The sequence below is a fragment of the Physella acuta genome, unplaced genomic scaffold, assembly GCF_028476545.2.
Source record: "Physella acuta isolate Inbredline_101_S28 unplaced genomic scaffold, ASM2847654v3 ptg000913l, whole genome shotgun sequence".
Taxonomy (NCBI): Eukaryota; Metazoa; Mollusca; class Gastropoda; family Physidae; genus Physella; species Physella acuta.
This window is the reverse complement of record NW_026732430.1, coordinates 215,359-236,941: the sequence shown is the minus strand read 5'-3', so window position 1 is coordinate 236,941 and position 21,583 is coordinate 215,359. Positions and strand designations below refer to the sequence as shown.

The following is a 21,583-nucleotide window of genomic DNA, read 5'->3' as shown; positions in this document are numbered from 1 at the left end:
AGACCTTTCTCTTTCACTAGCACACAGCCTAGAAGGTCAGACCTTTCACTAGCATACAGCCCAGTAGGTCAGACCTTTCACTAGCACACAGCCCAGAAGGTCAGACCTTTCACTAGCACACAGCCCAGTAGGTCAGACCTTTCACTAGCACACAGCCCAGAAGGTCAGACCTTTCTCTTTCACTAGCACATAGCCCAGAAGGTCAGACCTTTCACTAGCACACAGCCCAGATGGTCAGACCTTTCTCTTTAACTAGCACACAACCCAGCAGGTCAGACCTTTCACTAGCATACAGCCCAGAAGGTCAGACCTTTCTCTTTCACTAGCACACAGCCCAGTAGGTCAGACCTTTCTCTTTCACTAGCACACAGCCTAGAAGGTCAGACCTTTCTCTTTCACTAGCACACAGCCTAGAAGGTCAGACCTTTTTCTTTCACTAGCACACAGCCCAGAAGGTCAGACCTTTTTCTTTCACTAGCACACAGCCCAGAAGGTCAGACCTTTCTCTTTCACTAGCACACAGCCCAGAAGGTCAGACCTTTCTCTTTCACTAGCACACAGCCCAGTAGGTCAGACCTTTCACTAGCACACAGCTCAGAAGGTCAGACCTTTCTCTTTCACTAGCACACAGCCCAGTAGGTCAGACCTTTCACAAGCACACAGCCCAGAAGGTCAGACCTTTCTCTTTCATAGCACACAGCCCAGAAGGTCAGACCTTTCACTAGCACATAGCCCAGATGGTCAGACCTTTCACTAGCACACAGCCCAGAAGGTCAGACCTTTTTCTTTCACTAGCACACAGCCCAGAAGGCCAGACCTTTCTCTTTCACTAGCACACAGCCCAGTAGGTCAGACCTTTCACTAGCACACTGCCCCGAATGTCAGACCTTTCTCTTTCACTAACACACAGCCCAGAAGGTCAGACCTTTCACTAGCACACAGCCCAGAAGGTCAGACCTTTCTCTTTCACTAGCACACAGCCCAGAAGGTCAGACCTTTTTCTTTCACTAGCACACAGCCCAGAAGGTCAGACCTTTTTCTTTCACTAGCACACAGCCCAGAAGGTCAGACCTTTCACTAGCACACAGCCCAGAAGGTCAGACCTTTCACTAGCACACAGCCCAGAAGGTCAGACCTTTCTCTTTCACTAGTACACAGCCCAGAAGGTCAGACCTTTCTCTTTCACTAGCACACAGCCCAGAAGGTCAGACCTTTCACTAGCACACAGCCTAGAAGGTCAGACTTTTCACTAGCACACTGCCCCGAATGTCAGACCTTTCTCTTTCACTAACACACAGCCCAGAAGGTCAGACCTTTCACTAGCACACAGCCCAGAAGGTCAGACCTTTCACTAGCACACAGCCCAGTAGGTCAGACCTTTCACTAGCACACAACCCAGAAGGTCAGACCTTTCTCTTTCACTAGCACACAGCCCAGAAGGTCAGACCTTTCTCTTTCACTAGTACACAGCCCAGAAGGTCAGACCTTTCACTAGCACACAGCCCAGAAGGTCAGACCTTTTTCTTTCACTAGCACACAGCCCAGAAGGTCAGACCTTTCTCTTTCACTAGCACACAGCCCAGTAGGTCAGACCTTTCACTAGCACACTGCCCCGAATGTCAGACCTTTCTCTTTCACTAACACACAGCCCAGAAGGTCAGACCTTTCACTAGCACACAGCCCAGTAGGTCAGACCTTTCTCTTTCACTAGCACACAGCCCAGAAGGTCAGACCTTTCACTAGCACACAGCCCAGTAGGTCAGACCTTTCACTAGCACACAGCCCAGAAGGTCAGACCTTTCTCTTTCACTAGCACATAGCCCAGAAGGTCAGACCTTTCACTTTCACTAGCACACAGCCCAGAAGGTCAGACCTTTCTCTTTCACTCTAGCTACCAGCTGTTAGCACTCTATGTCTGACTTAGCCATAAGGTTAACATAAGTTAACATATGTTGACATTCAAACTTGCTGGTCATTAAATACAGTGTTGTTAAGTTTGTTCACTGAGTCTGTCGTTTCAATATTTCAATGTCATTTTCTGGTGAGTTTTGGTAACTAGAAACAAAAACTGTTTTTGTTTTGAGATAAATTGTGTGGTTTGTTGAGGAAGTAGAGACCTGAAGCTGGTGTACCAATAGCAGACTGGGTAACTCAGAATAGTTGTATGAATAGTCTTTAAATTGGGGATTAGTTGTCTGAATCCTGCATGAAAGGGAAAAAACTGAGATGTTAAAAAGTTAAAAGTATTTAGTTATTGTTGTCAACATTAAGCATGCAGGCTGTGCTCCCACTGGATGGCTACTGTTCACACGATGACGCTTGATACAACTGGATACAACCTGTGTGAGGTTGATGTAATTAGCATAAAGAAATTCAGATAAAAATTTAAATTGAAATATTTCTTTAAAAAATGGACAAGAAAAATTGCATTGAAAAAAGTGAGAAATATTTCCTATTTTTCTTTCAACTTTTTTATTTGACTGCAAGCTACTTGCGTTGCGCGTCGCTAGGTCAGCCATCATATACTGACACCATCTCATTAGTTGCGCGTCGCTAGGTCAGCCATCATATACTGACACCATCTCACTTCGCTAGGTCAGCCATCATATACTGACACCATCTCATTAGTTGCGCGTCGCTAGGTCAGCCATCATATACTGACACCATCTCATCTCATTACTCCACATAGGAATTACCACAAGATGGTAGGAAGTCATAGGCCAGTGGATAAGTGGGACAGTGTTAGGGCCATCCAGGTGAGTCATAGGCCAGTGGATAAGTGGGACAATGTTAGGGCCATCCAGGTGAGTCATGGGCCAGTGGATAAGTGGGACAATGTTAGGGCCATCCAGGTGAGTCAGTGGATAAGTGATACAGTGTTAGGGCCATCCAGGTGAGTCATGGGCCAGTGGATAAGTGGGACAATGTTAGGGCCATCCAGGTGAGTCATGGGCCAGTGGATAAGTGGGACAATGTTAGGGCCATCCAGGTGAGTCATGGGCCAGTGGATAAGTGGGACAATGTTAGGGCCATCCAGGTGAGTCATGGGCCAGTGGATAAGTGGGACAATGTTAGGGCCATCCAGGTGAGTCAGTGGATAAGTGATACAGTGTTAGGGCCATCCAGGTGAGTCATGGGCCAGTGGATAAGTGGGACAATGTTAGGGCCATCCAGGTGAGTCATGGGCCAGTGGATAAGTGGGACAATGTTAGGGCCATCCAGGTGAGTCATGGGCCAGTGGAAAAGTGGGACAATGTTAGGGCCATCCAGGTGAGTCATGGGCCAGTGGATAAGTGGGACAATGTTAGGGCCATCCAGGTGAGTCATGGGCCAGTGGAAAAGTGGGACAATGTTAGGGCCATCCAGGTGAGTCAGTGGATAAGTGGGACAATGTTAGGGCCATCCAGGTGAGTCATAGGCCAGTGGATAAGTGGGACAATGTTAGGGCCATCCAGGTGAGTCATGGGCCAGTGGATAAGTGGGACACTTTTAGGGCCATCCAGGTGAGTCAGTGGATAAGTGGGACAATGTTAGGGCCATCCAGGTGAGTCATGGGCCAGTGGAAAAGTGGGACAATGTTAGGGCCATCCAGGTGAGTCATGGGCCAGTGGAAAAGTGGGACAATGTTAGGGCCATCCAGGTGAGTCAGTGGATAAGTGGGACAATGTTAGGGCCATCCAGGTGAGTCATGGGCCAGTGGAAAAGTGGGACAATGTTAGGGCCATCCAGGTGAGTCATGGGCCAGTGGATAAGTGGGACAATGTTAGGGCCATCCAGGTGAGTCAGTGGATAAGTGGGACAATGTTAGGGCCATCCAGGTGAGTCATAGGCCAGTGGATAAGTGGGACAATGTTAGGGCCATCCAGGTGAGTCATGGGCCAGTGGATAAGTGGGACAATGTTAGGGCCATCCAGGTGAGTCATGGGCCAGTGGATAAGTGGGACAATGTTAGGGCCATCCAGGTGAGTCAGTGGATAAGTGGGACAATGTTAGGGCCATCCAGGTGAGTCATGGGCCAGTGGATAAATGGGACAATGTTAGGGCCATCCAGGTGAGTCATGGGCCAGTGGATAAGTGGGACAATGTTAGGGCAGTTAGTGTCTGGGTCAAGTGGGCAGTTAGTGTCTGGGTCAAGTGGGCAGTTAGTGCCTGGGTCAAGTGGGCAGTTAGTGTCTGGGTCAAGTGGGCAGTTAGTGCCTGGGTCAAGTGGGCAGTTAGTGTCTGGGTCAAGTGGGCAGTTAGTGTCTGGGTCAAGTTAGAGTTTGAGTCAAGTGGGCAGTTAGTGTCTGGGTCAAGTGGGCAGTTAGTGTCTGGGTCAAGTGGGCAGTTAGTGTCTGGGTCAAGTGGGCAGTTAGTGTCGGGGTCAAGTGGGCTTTTAGTCAAGTGGGCAGTTAGTGTCTGGGTCAAGTGGGCAGTTAGTGTCTGGGTCAAGTGGGCAGTTAGTGCCTGGGTCAAGTGGGCAGTTAGTGTCTGGGTCAAGTGGGCTTTTAGTCAAGTGGGCAGTTAGTGACTGGGTCAAGTGGGCAGTTAGTGTCTGGGTCAAGTGGGCAGTTAGTGACTGGGTCAAGTGGGCAGTTAGTGTCTGGGTCAAGTGGGCAGTTAGTGTCTGGGTCAAGTGGGCAGTTAGTGTCTGGGTCAAGTGGGCAGTTAGTGTCTGGGTCAAGTGGGCAGTTAGTGTCTGGGTCAAGTGGGCAGTTAGTGTCTGGGTCAAGTGGGCAGTTAGTGTCTGGGTCAAGTGGGCAGTTAGTGTCTGGGTCAAGTGGGCAGTTAGTGTCTGGGTCAAGTGGGCAGTTAGTGTCTGGGTCAAGTGGGCAGTTAGTGTCTGGGTCAAGTGGGCAGTTAATGGCTGGGTCAAGTGGGCAGTTAGTGTCTGGGTCAAGTGGGCAGTTAGTGTCTGGGTCAAGTGGGCAGTTAGTGCCTGGGTCAAGTTGGTAATCACAGTGGTGCACCAGTTTCAGGCTCTGTGTTGTGGATGTTAAGTCCATGCTAACTCATGTCTTATTAAATTGATACTAATCTTCTCTTTTTAATTCTAATTATATTGTTAAACACGTTTACTTTTCACTGCACTGATTTATTTCATCAATTACGGTCTAAAAAATATTGAACTATCTCTCCCTGGGTTTTCTTCTACCCCCCTGGGTTGTCCTCTGTCCCCCTGGGTTGTCCTCTGTCCCCCTGGGTTGTCCTCTGTCCCCCTGGGTTGTCCTCTGTCCCCCTGGGTTGCCTTCTGTCCCCCTGGGTTGTCCTCTGTCCCCCTGGGTTGCCTTCTGTCCCCCTGGGTTGTCTTACCTGGGTTGTCTTAGATCCCCCTGGGTTGTCCTCTGCCCCTCCCCCTAGGTTGTCTCCCCTGGGTTGTGCTATTCCATATGACATCCTTGACATGGCATTCTGACCTGAGCAACTTGTCATCCCCAGCCTGAGGAAACTGACCACGAGCGCCGAGTCCTGTCGAGCCGATGACGAGCATCGCCTAATTGCCCGTTACGCTGCACGCTTAGCTGCTGATGAGAATAAAGCTGTGAGTACCCCCCCCCCCCCCCCCAGTTTTTAATTAAAGCATCTTTTCATCTTTACATCCGTTTTTTTAATCCATTTATTGTCTTTATGTTTGCATTTACACTTAATTACATTTGTTTTGGATTTTTTTCTATTTTAATTACTTGACATTTTTTCCCCTCCATTATGTCGCCATGTTATTATATTTCAATTACCTCGAGCAAATAACAAGAAAACAATGTCATCCTTGGTCTACTCCACAAAGTCAATATTATCTTGTGTGTTTTTTACTCCGTGTGGCCTGGGAAATCACTGGTTTAGGCGGGCGTGTAATTTGGTGGAGACAGATAAATGTGATGGCATGGGTCGGGGTTTGTTTCCTGAAAATATGGCTTTTATTTTTAACTGAAATATGGCTTTTATTTAACTGAAACATGGCTTTTATTTAACTGATAAGGGGTCATCGATAATGACGTCACCCTTTTTTGACGATTTTTACCTCCCCCCCCTCCGTCATCGTCACAAAAAGCCAGACCCCCCCCCCCAAAATGACATCACATCTCAGCCTACAACCCCCCCCCCCCCCCATCTAAAAAAATGCAGTTGATTTTTTCTTATTAAACGATATTTTTCCAAAATCTTGTCTGAACTCTGTCAACATAGAGTACTTTAACCGATTCGCATTACAATTTATTAAAACAGTTGCGAAATAACGGCTAAAATTTGTTTCCTAACATTGCTTTTTTAGAATGCAAAAGTGTGACGTCACACCATCTGAACCCCCCCCCCCCCCTCATCACACACTGTCACAAATTTACGTAACCCCCTCCCTCCCACTTACGAGTGTGACATCATTTATGGACGACCCCTAACAAAAAATGGCTTTTATTTAACTAAAATATGGCTTTTATTTAACTGAAACAATGCTTTTATTGAACTGAAAACAAAAAACATGGCTTTTATTGAACTGAAGAAATGGCTTTTATTGAACTGAAAACAAAAAACATGGCTTTTATTGAAACAACTTTTATTGTTGCACATTGACATTTTTAATGCCGAAGAAATGTCTTCTACCTCTCCTCCCCCTTTCCCCGCCCAGATTATCGTCAACATATTGATCCTACCCTCATTATGTTGTCAACATACTGACCCTCCTTTCCACAACCTCTGCCTCCCTCATTGTGCCTTTACCATATTGACCTCCTCCCCTCCCCGTTATCCCCCCCCCCCCCCCATCCCTGGCCTTATTGACGTCTGCCAAGTTGAAAACTCACGGTTTGTTTACAATGCAGTTCCCAAATCCTCTGGTGGCAGCCATTTTTTTTCTAACAAGCAGGCTACACCTTGTACTAAGGGTAAGAACTCCGTCGCTAAAAAAATATTTTGAACTAATTAGGCAGAAAATTTCTCATCAGCCATTGTTGTAAAACAACTCAAGGATTGTTATTTTTTGCATTCTTATTTTAAAAACTATCCTGCCAATAGTAAAAAGTTTATTTCCTAGAGTTTGGTTTCAGCCTGGTCGGGTCTGATATTTCTGCTTGATACTTGCAGAAAATAACCGACGTATTTCGATGCGGCGTGGAAAATATGGTTTCGTAGCCATTTTCCGGTTAACATTTTTATTGCTCCGTCCGTCTGTTTGGTGATTGCTCGAGACAGAAATGATTCAACTTTTCAAATTGCCCTTTTGTAGGCTAGATCTATATAATAACAATGTTATTGCCTTGCCAATCTTACAGACTTTCGAAATAGCATACGAACAAAAAAGTTTTAGGACTAGATTATTTATAGCATGTGTGTTTCTGACGCTACGCGTACTGATGACGATAAGATTCTAAGCGAGATTTTATTTCTTTGTTTTTTTTTGTACGAATGTGGAGGGCCGATTAAACCTAGTGGGTGAGGTTTGGGGCATATCTTGATTACACCAGCCGTAGTGTGGAGCAGTGGGTCCCGATGTTTGGGGCATCTCTTGATTACACCAGCCGTAGTGTGGAGCAGTGGGTCCCGATGTTTGGGTCATCTCTTGATTACACCAGCCGTAGTGTGGAGCAGTGGGTCCCGATGTTTGGGGCATCTCTTGATTACACCAGCCGTAGTGTGGAGCAGTGGGTCCCGATGTTTGGGGCACCTCTTGATTACATCAGCCGTAGTGTGGAGCAGTCTCTTATAACAACTAGGCCTGTCTCTTATAACAACTAGGCCTGCCTCTTATAACAACTAGGCCTGTCTCTTATAACAACTAGGCCCGTCTCTATAATATAAAAACAAGACCTGCCTCTTTTATAAAAGCTACAAACATTTAACATTACAAACTTGGCCATCTTCTTTTATCAGAACTTGACCTACCCCTATAAAAAAACAGGTCTGCTTCTATTACTGTGTGGCCTGCCTGTACTTCCCTAGAGTCTAGCACGTGTTAAGATGCGATATTTTGATGTTGGTCAAACTGTCCTGCCTGTCTAGCACGTGTTAAGATGCGATATTTTGATGTTGGTCAAACTGTCCTGTCTGTCTAGCACGTGTTAAGATGCGATATTTTGATGTTGGTCAAACTGTCCTGCCTGTCTAGCACGTGTTAAGATGCGATATTTTGATGTTGGTCAAACTGTCCTGCCTGTCTAGCACTTGAGAAGATGCGATATTTTGATGTTGGTCAAACTGTCCTGCCTGTCTAGCACGTGTTAAGATGCGATATTTTGATGTTGGTCAAACTGTCCTGCCTGTCTAGCACTTGAGAAGATGCGATATTTTGATGTTGGTCAAACTGTCCTGCCTGTTTAGCATTTGAGAAGATGCGATATTTTGAAGTTGGTCAAACTGTCCTGCCTGTCTAGCACGTGTTAAGATGCGATATTTTGATGTTGGTCAAACTAAAGGGTCGCGCACTTAGTGGATGGGCGATACCAGATAGTGGTGGGGAGAGCAGCATCAGATCAGGTAGGTGCAACTCACAGGTGGGAACACTTGATATTGCAGGTAGTAGCTCTCATACACAGGGGTTAAATGGTACTCGAGGTTTCTCTTGATGTGTGTGTTTGTGTGTGTGTGTGTTTGATCCGACGTTTGTGTGTGTGTTAGCGCGCACGTGAATGTGTGTTTCCGAGGCCCTCGCGCAGGATGTTATGATGTGACGTAATAGCTTAGCCTCGTCTTGGCCGAGCAGCACGTGCAGATATTTAAATGAGATCAAGTTTTGGATAGCTGTCGCCACATGGACCCGTTGCATTGGCGCTGAGAGGTAAGTTTTTGTCTGTGGCAGTGTGGTGTAAGTTTTTGTCAGTTTGTTGCGGTGTAGGGTAAGTTTTTGTCTGTCTGTAGCAGTTAGGGTTAGTCTGTCTGTGGTGGTGTGCGGTAAGTTTTTGTCTGTCTGTAGCAGTTAGGGTTAGTCTGTCTGTAGCGGTGTGCGGTAAGTTTTTGTCTGTCTGTAGCAGTTAGGGTTAGTCTGTCTGTAGCGGTGTGCGGTAAGTTTTTGTCTGTCTGTAGCAGTTAGGGTTAGTCTGTCTGTAGCGGTGTGCGGTAAGTTTTTGTCTGTCTGTAGCAGTTAGGGTTAGTCTGTCTGTAGCGGTGTGCGGTAAGTTTTTGTCTGTCTGTAGCAGTTAGGGTTAGTCTGTCTGTGATGGTGTGGGTTTTTTGACGTTATAGTATAGGCATTACTTAAATTTAAAGAAATTATTTTAATTAGGTTTATAGATTATACTTAATTGCTGCATGTAAACATTTTTTTTAACTTGATCGTTTGTACACAAGGACGTTAGTACATTCCACCATGTGTACATCTAAACGTGTGTATATGCCACCGTTTGTACATTCCACCATTTGTACATCTAAACGTGTGTACATATAAACGTGTGTACATCTAAACGTGTGTACATCTGCCCACGTGTACATGAGAACGTCGGCCCAGTCGTGCGCTGGAGCTGAAAGACACCCCCACACTACTTACACTCACAGGCCTGGTTGAAATAGCCCTAATGTAAACAGTCGCCTGCCTGAGATGGCATGGTCAAGGCCACTCGCCCTACCCGGCTCTAGCTGATGTAAACAAGACGTCCGGTCTGGCATCGTTCACCTGTCCTGGCATTAGCTGCCATCTCCGTCCATTTTATCAGCCAGTTGGTCAGTCCGATGGTCAGGCCAGTTGGTCAGTCCCATGGTCAGTCCGATGGTCAGTCCGATGGTCAGGCCAGTTGGTCAGTCTCATGGTCAGGCCAGTTGGTCAGTCCCATGGTCAGTCCGATGGTCAGCACAAAGCGTTTCTTGTATCCAAAACTTGGAATCGATCCTAGCTGGCCGACCATTTTGAAACATTCATCAAGGGAGGTAATTCCCAACAAAAGGTCATTTGAATCCATCATGGGGTCAGGTCTAGAGGGAATAGATATGAGTTGTGTGGCGCCATCCTCAGGTCTGCTTCTAGCTCGGTTGCTTACATCTTGGAGAGAGCTATTTTTGTTGCTTACATTTTCAAGGGAGATAAAAGTCGCTTACATATTCCAGAGAGTTAATTGCCTGTCGTAAGGGTGAGGGGGGGGGGTGTAGACCATCCCACAACGAACTCCCATAATTACAATCGTCGTACCTCAGTTGGCAATGACGCGCTTGTATCACTCTCAGGGCGATTGGTTTTAAAATAGTCAATATCCTTAAAACACGACTTTAAGGTCTCATAAACAATATCGTTAGCCTGATTTTGTTAAAAGCGTAGTAGGGGGAGGGGGGGGGGAGGATTTGTCATATATAGCAAGGTAATGTCTGTACACTCGTTAAGGGAGGTAACCTACCAGCCTGTTTGGTTTTTTAATTTTAAAAAATGTGACTTGGTGTCCAATCGTTGAAACAACCAAAAACTGCTGTGTAGGCGAATTTTTTTGTTTGTTAGATGATAATCACAGGCTGGTGACTTAATGAAAGATTGTAGTTCTAGGGGAATAGGGAGTTAGGGGAGTGGAATGTTTAGGAGGAGTAAGGGAGTGAGATGTCTAGGGGAATAGGGAGTTAGGGGAGAGAGCTGTTTAAGAGAATAAAGTTTCTGTTTAGTGGAGTATGTAGATTCTGTAGCTGTTGTCAAGACCTGATACTATTTTCTTCAGAAGTTGTTAAAACTGTGTGTGTGCTCAGAACGAGAATATTCTAAACGCCAATCTACAACACATGACCGTGGGGGTGAGTCGGGCGGTCATGTGACCGTGGGGGGGGGGGGTAAGTCATGTGACCGTGGGGGGGGGGGGGTAAGTCATGTGACCGTGAGGGGGGGGGGGGGGGGTAAGTCATGGAACGATCGTAGCTAATGTAAAACCCGTCAAACGGCGGGCGTCACGTCAGAGATGATGTGATGATGACGTCACACCCATTGACCTACGGCTAATATCCTACGGAATCGTTTTTCATGGGCGGATCCGTGGGTGGGGATGGGGAGTGGAGGCGATATGTGAGTGGGGAGTGGAGGCGATATGTGGGTGGGGAGTGTAGGGGTATGTGGGTGGGTGGGGAGTGGAGGCGATCTGTAGGTGGGGAGTGTAGGTGGTCTGTGGGTGGGGAATGGAAGTGGTCTGTGGGTGGGGAGTGTATGGGTACGTGGGTGGGGAGTGGACAGGTTTGGGGTGTGGAGGCGATCCGTGGGTGGGGAGTGTAGAGGTATGTGGGTGGGAGATGGAGGGGGTCTAGGGGTGGGAGATGGAGGGATGCATAAGTTATGAACCCTGTGAAGTTGGAGGGACTGTTTATGTTGCAATTATCTTTGTATGCATTGCAATTTCTGCTGTGTGGGGATGGAGCTATCTACACCTCTTGTATTGATTGCAATATCTGGGGGGGGGGGTGTCTACGCCCCTGTTGTTGATGTTCCGCTCACCTCGCTTTCCCGCCACTAAGGCTGGACATATTAGGAGCCGAGTCAGACGACATCAGGAAATCCTCGGGCTGTCGTCTGCCAATGCTAATCAGACGTGGAAAAGAAAATGGCGCAGCCCCACGCTAGCGTATTGTTTGTAGCATAGTTTTTCTTTCATTTCCAGGCTTCGGATTTGTGCCGTGTTCTGACGGATTCGTTCCGTTTCCTGACGGATTTGTGCCGTGCTCTGAGAGATTCGTTCTGTTTCATGACGGATTTGTGCCGTGTTCTGACGGATTTGTGCCGTGTTCTGGTGTAAAAGCTGAGCCTTGGCCCGGCGGTCAGCTGACTCGTGTTCTAAAATTGAGTGAGTGAGGATAAAATACATACAACACACAGCAAGTCGTCCAGAATACATCACAATACAGCGCAATTCTCTACATAACCGGGCGCCACTCTCTACATAACAGGGCGCCACTCGCTACACAACAGGGCGCCACTCGCTACATAACAGGGCGCCACTCTCTACATAACAGGGCGCCACTCTCTACATAACAGGGCGCCACCCTCTACATAACAGGGCGCCTTTTTGTACAGGCCTACTGCAAGGTGCCACTTTCTATACAACAGGGCGCCACTCCCTACACAACAGGGCGCCACTCCCTACACAACAGGGCGCCACTCCCTACACAGGGCGCCACTCTCTACAAAACAGGGAGCTAATAGACTACAGGGCGCCATTCGCTATACAACTGGGAGCTGATACACAACAGAGCGCTTTTCTCTACACAACAGGGCGCCACTTTCTGCATAACAGGGCGCCACTCTCTACACAACAGGGCGCCTCTAACCGACACCCCAGCTGTGTGAGCCACTGTACCGCGGATGTAATGAGAAAACTGTGTTAACGATCAGCTGCTGAAACTAGAACAAAACGGCCTAAATGACAGCCCATGTCGCCATTGTGTTCTCAGGTAGATGAAGGAAATACATTGATCCGGCCTTAAAGTAGACCCGGCGTTCGTCGTCAACAGGCTGTTTAGAGGGGACAGGCTGGTTATAGGAGACAGGTTGTTTATAGGGGACAGGCTGTTTATAGGGGACAGGCTGTTTATAGGGGACAGGCTGTTTATAGGGGACAGGCTGTTTATAGGGAACAGGCTGTTTATAGGGGACAGGCTGTTTATAGGTGACAGGCTGGTTATAGGGAACAGGCTGTTTATATAGGACAGGCTGTTTATAGGGAACAGGCTGTTTATATAGGACAGGCTGTTTATAGGGAACAGGCTAGTGAAAGTGTGTCGTTAGTTCCAGTCTGGCTTTCGTCTGTAACTGGAATCAGTGTCGTGACTTAGCTGGGCCGAATCAACTTGCGGTGTTTGTGTGGATGTACCTCGGTATTTCTTAGTCCGATTCTTCTGGTCACTGTTGTAGTGCGTGTCTCCTGTCAACTGGTAACTGGGCTAGGCTTGGTTCAACTCAGCTTGACCGGACTATGGAGTATCAGCATCGACTCAACATGATGAAACAATGGATGTAATGCGCCCACACCAAGGACACACCTACACACACTTAGGACACACTTACCCGCACCAAGGACACACCAACCTACCCACACCTAGGACACAGCTACCTACCCACACATAGGACGCACCGACCTACCCACACCTAGGACACACCTACACACACCTAGGACACACCTACACACACCTAGGACACACATAGGACACACCTACCTACCCACACCTAGGACACACCTACCCACACCTAGGACACACCTACCCACACCTAGGACACACCTACCCACACCTAGGACACAGCTACCTACCCACACCTAGGACGCACCGACCTACCCACACCTAGGACACACCTACCTACCCACACCTAGGACACACCTACACACACCTAGGACACACCTACACACACACCTAGGACACACATAGGACACACCTACCTACCCACACCTAGGACACACCTACCCACACCTAGGACACACCTACACACACCTAGGACACACCTACCCACACCTAGGACACACCTACACACACCTAGGACACACCGACCTACACACACCTAGGACACACCGACCTACCCACACCTAGGACACACCGACCTACACACACCTAGGACACACCTACCCACACCTAGGACACACCGACCTACACACACCTAGGACACACCTACACACACCTAGGACACACCGACCTACCCACACCTAGGACACACCTACCCACACCTAGGACACACCGACCTACCCACACCTAGGACACACCTACCCACACCTAGGACACACCTACTCACACCCAGGACACACCTACCCACACCTAGGACACACCTACCCACACCTAGGACACACCTACCCACACCTAGGACACACCTACCCACACCTAGGACACACCTACCCACACCTAGGACACACCTACCCACACCTAGGACACACCGACCTACCCACACCTAGGACACACCTACCCACACCTAGGACACACCTACACACACCTAGGACACACATAGGACACACCTACCTACCCACACCTAGGACACACCTACCCACACCTAGGACACACCTACCCACACCTAGGACACACCTACCTACCCTGGCCTGTAGCAGCAACAGCCTGGACCTGCTCAAGGTGAGTACACCTATGAGGTCATGTCTGGCCAGGTCAATGTCACGTGACGGGTCACGCGGTCAGCGTGATGCCACTCACACCGTAGTGATCCGTGTGTGAATGTGATGAGAGAATTTCCCGTGGCGGTGATGTTTTTAGGCAGCCGATTGTAACACGACACAATGTGAATGTGATGAGAGAATTTCACGTGGCGGTGATGTTTTTAGGCAGCCGATTGTAACAGGACACCTTGTGTTGTACTGCGCATGCCCAGTAATTAGCACGTCACCTCAACATTTTATCGTCTCGTGTTTCATCGTGTTTTTGCAGACGGAAGTAGAAAAGGCTCCGTACGTTCCTGGGGTTTGGTGGCTGTTGGTGGTCAGTTGGTGATCAGTTGGTCCAGATTTTTATGAGTTAGCGTGAAATAGAAACCATTCAATATCTTACTCGGACAAATCTACACAATTATATATTGGCTACTGTATCCTTAGTTATGTCCGTTGTCAATATATTGGGTACCGTCCCCTTGTTCCTATATTGAGTATCGTCCCCTTGTTCCCATATTGGGTACTGTCCCTTAAGTGTGATGTCCCTTGTTCCTATACTGAGTAGCGTCCCCTTAACGTCATGCCGCATGAATGTTAATGAAGTGTATACAGTTGATATGTAATACGATTGCATATGTCCACTCTGTATGTGATGGGTCGGCTAGTGGGTGGGGTGAACAGATCACATGACCAAGTTAATCGGAAACCGTTTGTCGATGGTTTGAAACCACCTACATTTACAGGCCTACTAGATTTGACAAAATGTTCCTTCGATACCCACTCATTAAAAATGATGTTCCTTCGATACCCACTCATCAATAATGAAAGACTGAGTGCTAATTTTTAATTTGTCCTTTGAAACAATACCTAAGCACGCCGATGCCTTATTAATGACACGCGCTCCGGAGGGTCAATGAACTGGCTGTTATTATGTCTAATGAATCGTTTCCAGTAAATTCCCAGTTGGGGTGGGGTGGGCGTTGTGGGTAATTAGCTTGTCTTAGCATGGACTTTAGAGGGGGGGGGGGGGGACATTTCTGTGGCCCTGGACTATCACGTGTGGTGTAGGGGGGGGGTAATTTTTTCCTTTCAACGGTCTTCTCTGACCGTGGTATCAGGGCGTGGCAGAAATCAATAGCTTTCAATAATTATCGGTTCCACGGGACTGGGAGCACACGTGGCAGTGACTGGGGGGGGGGGGGGGGGGGGTCAGGAAGTCACTAGACAATAGACGCTCATTGGGCGCTTAGAACAAGAAATTGTAGGGTAGGTAACTCTGACGTATGCACGCACGTTGTGTGAGCACGCATGCTGTGTTGGCGGGGCATTGTGTACTCACGCACAATTCTCGCTTTCACAAGCTGTTTGGGTGTCGGCGTGGTCGGGTCGGTAAAGCTCATGCTTGCTAAACCGGAATGTCCCAAGTTTGAACCCGCGGACGGATGAGGCTTGTTAGCTGGGCACATCAACGATCGTAGGGAATAAGTCACAGGAAAAAGTCATAGGGAAAAGTCACAGAAAAAAGTCACAGGAAATAAAACAACTATTTTTTAAAAAAACAACATTATAGCAACAAGCTTTCAATGCACTGAAAATATGAAAATAAAACTACTTTGCCTTTTTACTTTCTCGTATATACGAAGAATAGAGAAAGTCATGTAATCGTGCAAAAAAAAATCGAGATTTTTGCAAATCTCGATGTTTTACAGTTCCATGAGTCGGAAAAACATAGTTTTGCAATCTTGTCCGTATGTCTGTGTGTGTATGTGTGTCTGTCTGTGTATATGTGTGTGTAAACACGATAACTTGAGTACCGTTACAGTTAGGTTGATGAAATTTCATACATAAGTATTATATCAAAATCGTAGATCCGTATCAACTTTAGAGCGATTTCCGATAACCGGAAGTGGAACTTTTTCTACTTTGAATGTTTCAAAAGCCTATTATTTGAGTACTATTTCAGATAGATTAATGAAATTTCACTTGTAAGTAAAAGATCTAATTCTCTGTCTTCTATCAAATTTTGAGTAATTTCTGTTGACTGGAAGTAGTAATTTTTTTGCTATTTCCGATTTCTCGAAAAACGCATGTGAATTTATAAAGTACTAATACTATTCCGCACTATTATGCACATTTTATTTGGCGTTCAATTGGTGTGCAATTCTTTTGTCTACGAGATTTTATTCTATTTTTACAAGCTTTTATTTAACTCACTTCCTCTGTCGTCAGTCTGTCGTCAGTCTGTCTAAATCGAAAGCCGGAGTGAAAATTCGGACATTTCAACTTGACCGATATGATTCACATTTGGCACGTGGGTCAAGACATGAAGACAATGCAATCTGAAATTAAATTTGACTTAATCGGATGCCTAATTAATTTTTTATGAATTAATTAAAATTTGGACCGAATTAGTAGGCATGTCTATCCAACCACACCACAGGCGTCATCACTTTCAATAGCTGCGCCATCACGTTCAGTAGGCGCGCCATCACGTTCAGTAGGCGCGCAATGGTTTTTAGTCATGTAACTCTATTGTAAATAAAACATGTAAAGTACTGAAAAAAAAATATAAAAAACGTTTTAATAACAAGCTTTTATGTAATAATGCACTAAAAAGTAGAAAATAAATTTTAGACTACTATTTAAATAACTATAAACAAAAGCGTGGGTCACTTTAGTATCTATTGGATACCTTTACTAATGTTTAGGAAGAGACCCACGCTTTTCTTTATAGCTATTTAAATAGTAGTCTATAATTTATTTTCTACTTTTTAGTGCATTATTACATAAAAGCTTGTTATTAAAACGTTTTTTTTTTATATTTTTTTAAAAACTTTAAGTATTTAAAATGGATTAAAAATCATGTCTATATCCCGAGTTGCTATCCCTGTTGTTTCATATAAGAATATTCAAGAAAGTTTAGGGGAGATCACTCCCGGTTTATTTAATAAAAGCTTTTGCCGCTAAAATATGAGACAGATCTCTTGAAACAGAGTTTCTTCCAGGCATCTCTTCGTGGGGGCGGACACCCCTTCTTCCCCCCCCCCCCCCCCCCCCATCCCCTTCCCACATCATTTCTTGGTCGTTGTATGTTTTTCTTATATTCATATTATACAATGAAGGAACATTATATTAAAATGGTTTATTTACAATTATTCCCTCGCACCCCCTCAACCCGAGTCGGCGTGTATACCACGTGATAACCTACATAGTCTCTGTATCACGTGATAGCCGGCACACGACGTAACCCGATGGTGCAGCGACCACGGGACACGCCGATGTTTGACCAATCACGACTCAACAAAAACTGCGACAATAAAAGAACAGTACACGTTACTGACGTCATTAACACCGGGATTTTTTCCCCCTGCTGTAAACCCTTTAAAAAATGAGCACTCGTACAAGCCGGGCTGTCGTGAACGGGCACCGGTTGATGGCAGATTTCTGTGGCAGCTGGCTGCAGCTGACTGGCAGACGACAAAGTTTCCCGCCTTCTGCGACTTGGTTCGATTGCCTTTCAGTTCCAGCCGTTTGTTTTAGCCGAGTTTTTTCACTCACGCATCGTGTGTAGACGTAGTGTATTCATGTGTGGTCAGTGTTGTGTGTAGCCTGTGGTGTGTGTAGCCTGTGTTGTGTGTAGCCAGTGGTGTTGTATTGTGTGTAGCCTGTGTTGTGTGTAGTCTGTGTTTGTATATTGTGTTGTGTGTAGCCTGTGTTGTGTGTAGTCTGTGTTTGTATATTGTGTTGTGTGTATCCTGTGTTGTGTGTAGCCTGTGTTGTGTGTAATCTGTTGTGTGTAGCCTGTGTTGTGTGTAGCCTTTATTGTGTGTAATCTGTTGTGTGTAGCCTGTGTTGTGTGTAGCCTGTGTTGTGTTGTGTGTAGCCTGTGTTGTGTGTAGCCTGTGTTGTGTTGTGTGTAACCTGTGTTGTGTGTAATCTGTTGTGTGTAGCCTGTGTTGTGTTGTGTGTAGCCTGTGTTGTGTGTAGCCTGTGTTGTGTGTAGCCTGTGTTGTGTTGTGTGTAACCTGTGTTGTGTGTAATCTATGTTGTGTGTAGCCTGTGTTGTGTGTAGCCTGTGTTGTGTGTAATCTGTTGTGTGTAGCCTGTGTTGTGTTGTGTGTAACCTGTGTTGTGTGTAGCCTGTGTTGTGTGTAGCCTGTGTTGTGTGTAATCTATGTTGTGTGTAGCCTGTGTTGTGTGTAGCCTGTGTTGTGTTGTGTGTAACCTGTGTTGTGTGTAATCTGTTGTGTGTAGCCTGTGTTGTGTTGTGTGTAGCCTGTGTTGTGTGTAGCCTGTGTTGTGTGTAGCCTGTGTTGTGTTGTGTGTAACCTGTGTTGTGTGTAATCTATGTTGTGTGTAGCCTGTGTTGTGTGTAGCCTGTGTTGTGTGTAGCCTGTGTTGTGTGTAATCTGTTGTGTGTAGCCTTTATTGTGTAGCCTTTGTTCTATCATTGTAAAATGTTGGGTTTAGCTGCCTGCTGTACAAAAAAAATATATTACCGTGTAGCCTAAACGAAAGTAGGTTTACTACAGTGGATAATTAGTTGGATGTTGTTCAAAACATTCTTAATATTTCTCTCATGGACCAGTGAATAATTTGTGGTTCAGTTGGATCAAGTTAGAAACTGTTCTCTCGTGTGAAATAAGCGAGGCCGTGTTTTAGATGTGATATATTTGTGTTTGCTGTAAATGTACTCATCCATCTACCCACATTTTTATTTCGTGCCGCCAACATAACATTTGACTTGACCATAAGCACCAGCGACGTGAATGTGTTTACACGTACGTAGGTCTGTTTGTGTGTAGGTCAATACGTACTTAGTTCAGTATTCGCGTAGGTCAGTATATCCTTAGGTCAGTATTCGCGTAGGTCAGTATTTCCGTAGGTCAGTATTTCCGTAGGTCAGTATTTGCGTAGGTCTGTATATCCTTAGGTCAGTATTTCCGTAGGTCAGTATTTGCGTAGGTCTGTATATCCTTAGGTCAGTATTTCCGTAGGTCAGTATTTCCGTAGGTCAGTATTTGCGTAGGTCTGTATTTGCGTAGGTCAGTATTTGCGTAGGTCAGTATTTCCGTAGGTCAGTATTTCCGTAGGTCAGTATTTGCGTAGGTCTGTATATCCTTAGGTCAGTATTTCCGTAGGTCTGTATATCCTTAGGTCAGTATTTGTTTAGGTCTGTTTAAGTTTAAGGTTAGGTGAAAATGTACATAGGTCATTACGTTCGCAATTCTATACACGTGTATGCGTAGTTCTATAAGTACGTTCGTCTATCCGTACGTACGTGTGTAAGTCCATACGTACAAATGTTTATACCTGCTTAGGTCTAGGTAATATTTTTTAGCATTTAAAAACATCAGTTGCTATTTAGATCTGGAGTTAACAGATGAGAGATGTAGTGTATGAAGTATGGAAGGGGGAGGAAAACATGAGACACTATTGACTTGGGTGGGGGAGGGTCGTGCAACAACACCGTGTCGTAATCACCAGGACACTTTAATTTTTTTATTCCCTTGGGCTAATTATAGAATCATTAATGACACATTTTAACTCGTGTAAACAAATGAAGACTTGCTGAAATGCTTGAATTATTTACACTGGAATGATGACTTTCTAAACAATTTGACGTAATTAACGTGAACCGATTGCCGGTAGTTAACGAAAATTACCGAGAGAAAATTCTAAAACCAAGTGTAATCAAATTAATTCCAGATTACCCGCCTTGTCCGTGGATTGTTTGCCCTTGAAATTTGCTTCACGCATTGTTAGCGCGCACAAACAATTGGTGACGTCATTAGGATTGTTGTTGTCGCCTCGTTAAGTGTTAATTTACATTTCATATGAGCGTGCTGACTGGTCTCTATACTAATACTGTTCTTATGGGGGGGGGGGGGGGGGGTTAAGGTAAGCTCACAACTTATATTTCATATGGGCCTCAACACATTAACGGTGGGGTTGGGAAGGTAGTCTGATGAAGATGTTGGATTGTATGATTGTAAGGGTACTTGGTGGTTGGGTGATGTTTTTATTGGGGGGGGGGGGGGTCGGGGAATGATCGGACGTTAGCAAGGCTGATGTGGTCATAACATGTTGCGTGTTTAACGGGTTGGGCATTGGGCGCTAATGTCTAAGATGGGGAGGTTGTTTTTTTTTAGGCCATTCTATTGAGCTCAGGTCGCTGCTGATCTCTGTGTTTTCTGTTTGACTGGTTGTGGGGTTTATTAGGTTTTATACCTGCACTTATGCCACCCCCTACTCGTGTATTGTGTTGTCTCCACGGAGCTAAGTGAGGTTAGTGTAATGTTGTTGTCCCCACGGAGCTAAGGGAAGTTAGTGTAATGTTGTTGTCCCCACGGAGCTAAGGGAAGTTAGTGTAATGTTGTTGTCCCCACGGAGCTAAGGGAAGTTAGTGTAATGTTGTTGTCATCACGGAGCTAAGGGAGGTTAGTGTAATGTTGTTGTCCCCACGGAGCTAAGGGAAGTTAGTGTAATGTTGTTGTCCCCACGGAGCTAAGGGAGGTTAGTGTAATGTTGTTGTCCCCACGGAGCTAAGGGAAGTTAGTGTAATGTTGTTGTCCCCACGGAGCTAAGGGAAGTTAGTGTTGTCCCCACGGAGCTAAGGGAGGTTAGTGTAATGTTGTTGTCCCCACGGAGCTAAGGGACGTTAGTGTAATGTTGTTGTCCCCACGGAGCTAAGGGAGGTTAGTGTAATGTTGTTGTCCCCACGGAGCTAAGAGAAGTTAGTGTAATGTTGTTGTCCACACGGAGCTAAGGGAAGTTAGTGTAATGTTGTTGTCCCCACGGAGCTAAGGGAAGTTAGTGTAATGTTGTTGTCCCCACGGAGCTAAGGGAAGTTAGTGTAATGTTGTTGTCCCCACGGAGCTAAGGGAAGTTAGTGTAATGTTGTTGTCCCCACGGAGCTAAGGGAAGTTAGTGTAATGTTGTTGTCCCCGCTGAACTACGGGAAGTTAGTGTAATGTTGTTGTCCCCGCTGAACTACGGGAAGTTAGTGTAATGTTGTTGTCCCCACGGAGCTAAGGGAAGTTAGTGTAATGTTGTTGTCCCCACGGAGCTAAGGGAAGTTAGTGTTGTCCCCACGGAGCTAAGGGAAGTTAGTGTAATGTTGTTGCCATGACTAGGTCCTTCTCCCACAAAGACATCGTTAAGAAAATGTGCTAATGCTCAACGTGTGCTAACCACTTGCGTTGATTGAAATGGGCTAAAGATCAGCTGAACCGTTCAAAAAAACATGATCGATTTGGCTATCGATTACATCGATTGTAATTATTTTAACAAACCAAATGATTATCGCTGAGCTAGTCCCATCTATAAATATTCAATTCAGTAACATGGAATTGTTTAGGTGTGTTAGATTAAACATTAGGCATCTACACCAAACTATAAACACACAAATCTAAACATGCCAACCTCAACACACCAACTGCAACACACCAACTACAACACACCAACCCACAACACATTAAGTTTACACACACACACACACACACATACCGTCAACACACCAACATAAAATATACCAACTCACAAAACGTGACACTTCGACCCACAACACAGCAACACACCATCCTCCA

General features: G+C 45.9%; 1 protein-coding gene across 1 annotated transcript in view; it reads left to right on the top strand.

The window, feature by feature from the left end:
• Positions 1–21,583, top strand: part of LOC131953184 (dystrobrevin beta) — a 73,358-nt gene that overhangs the window by 26,794 nt on the left and 24,981 nt on the right. Inside the window, exon 13 of the mRNA XM_059316251.1 lies at positions 5,419–5,521. Within this exon, the coding sequence (XP_059172234.1) occupies positions 5,419–5,521 (103 nt within the window). The remainder of the gene's footprint in view (positions 1–5,418; positions 5,522–21,583) is intronic.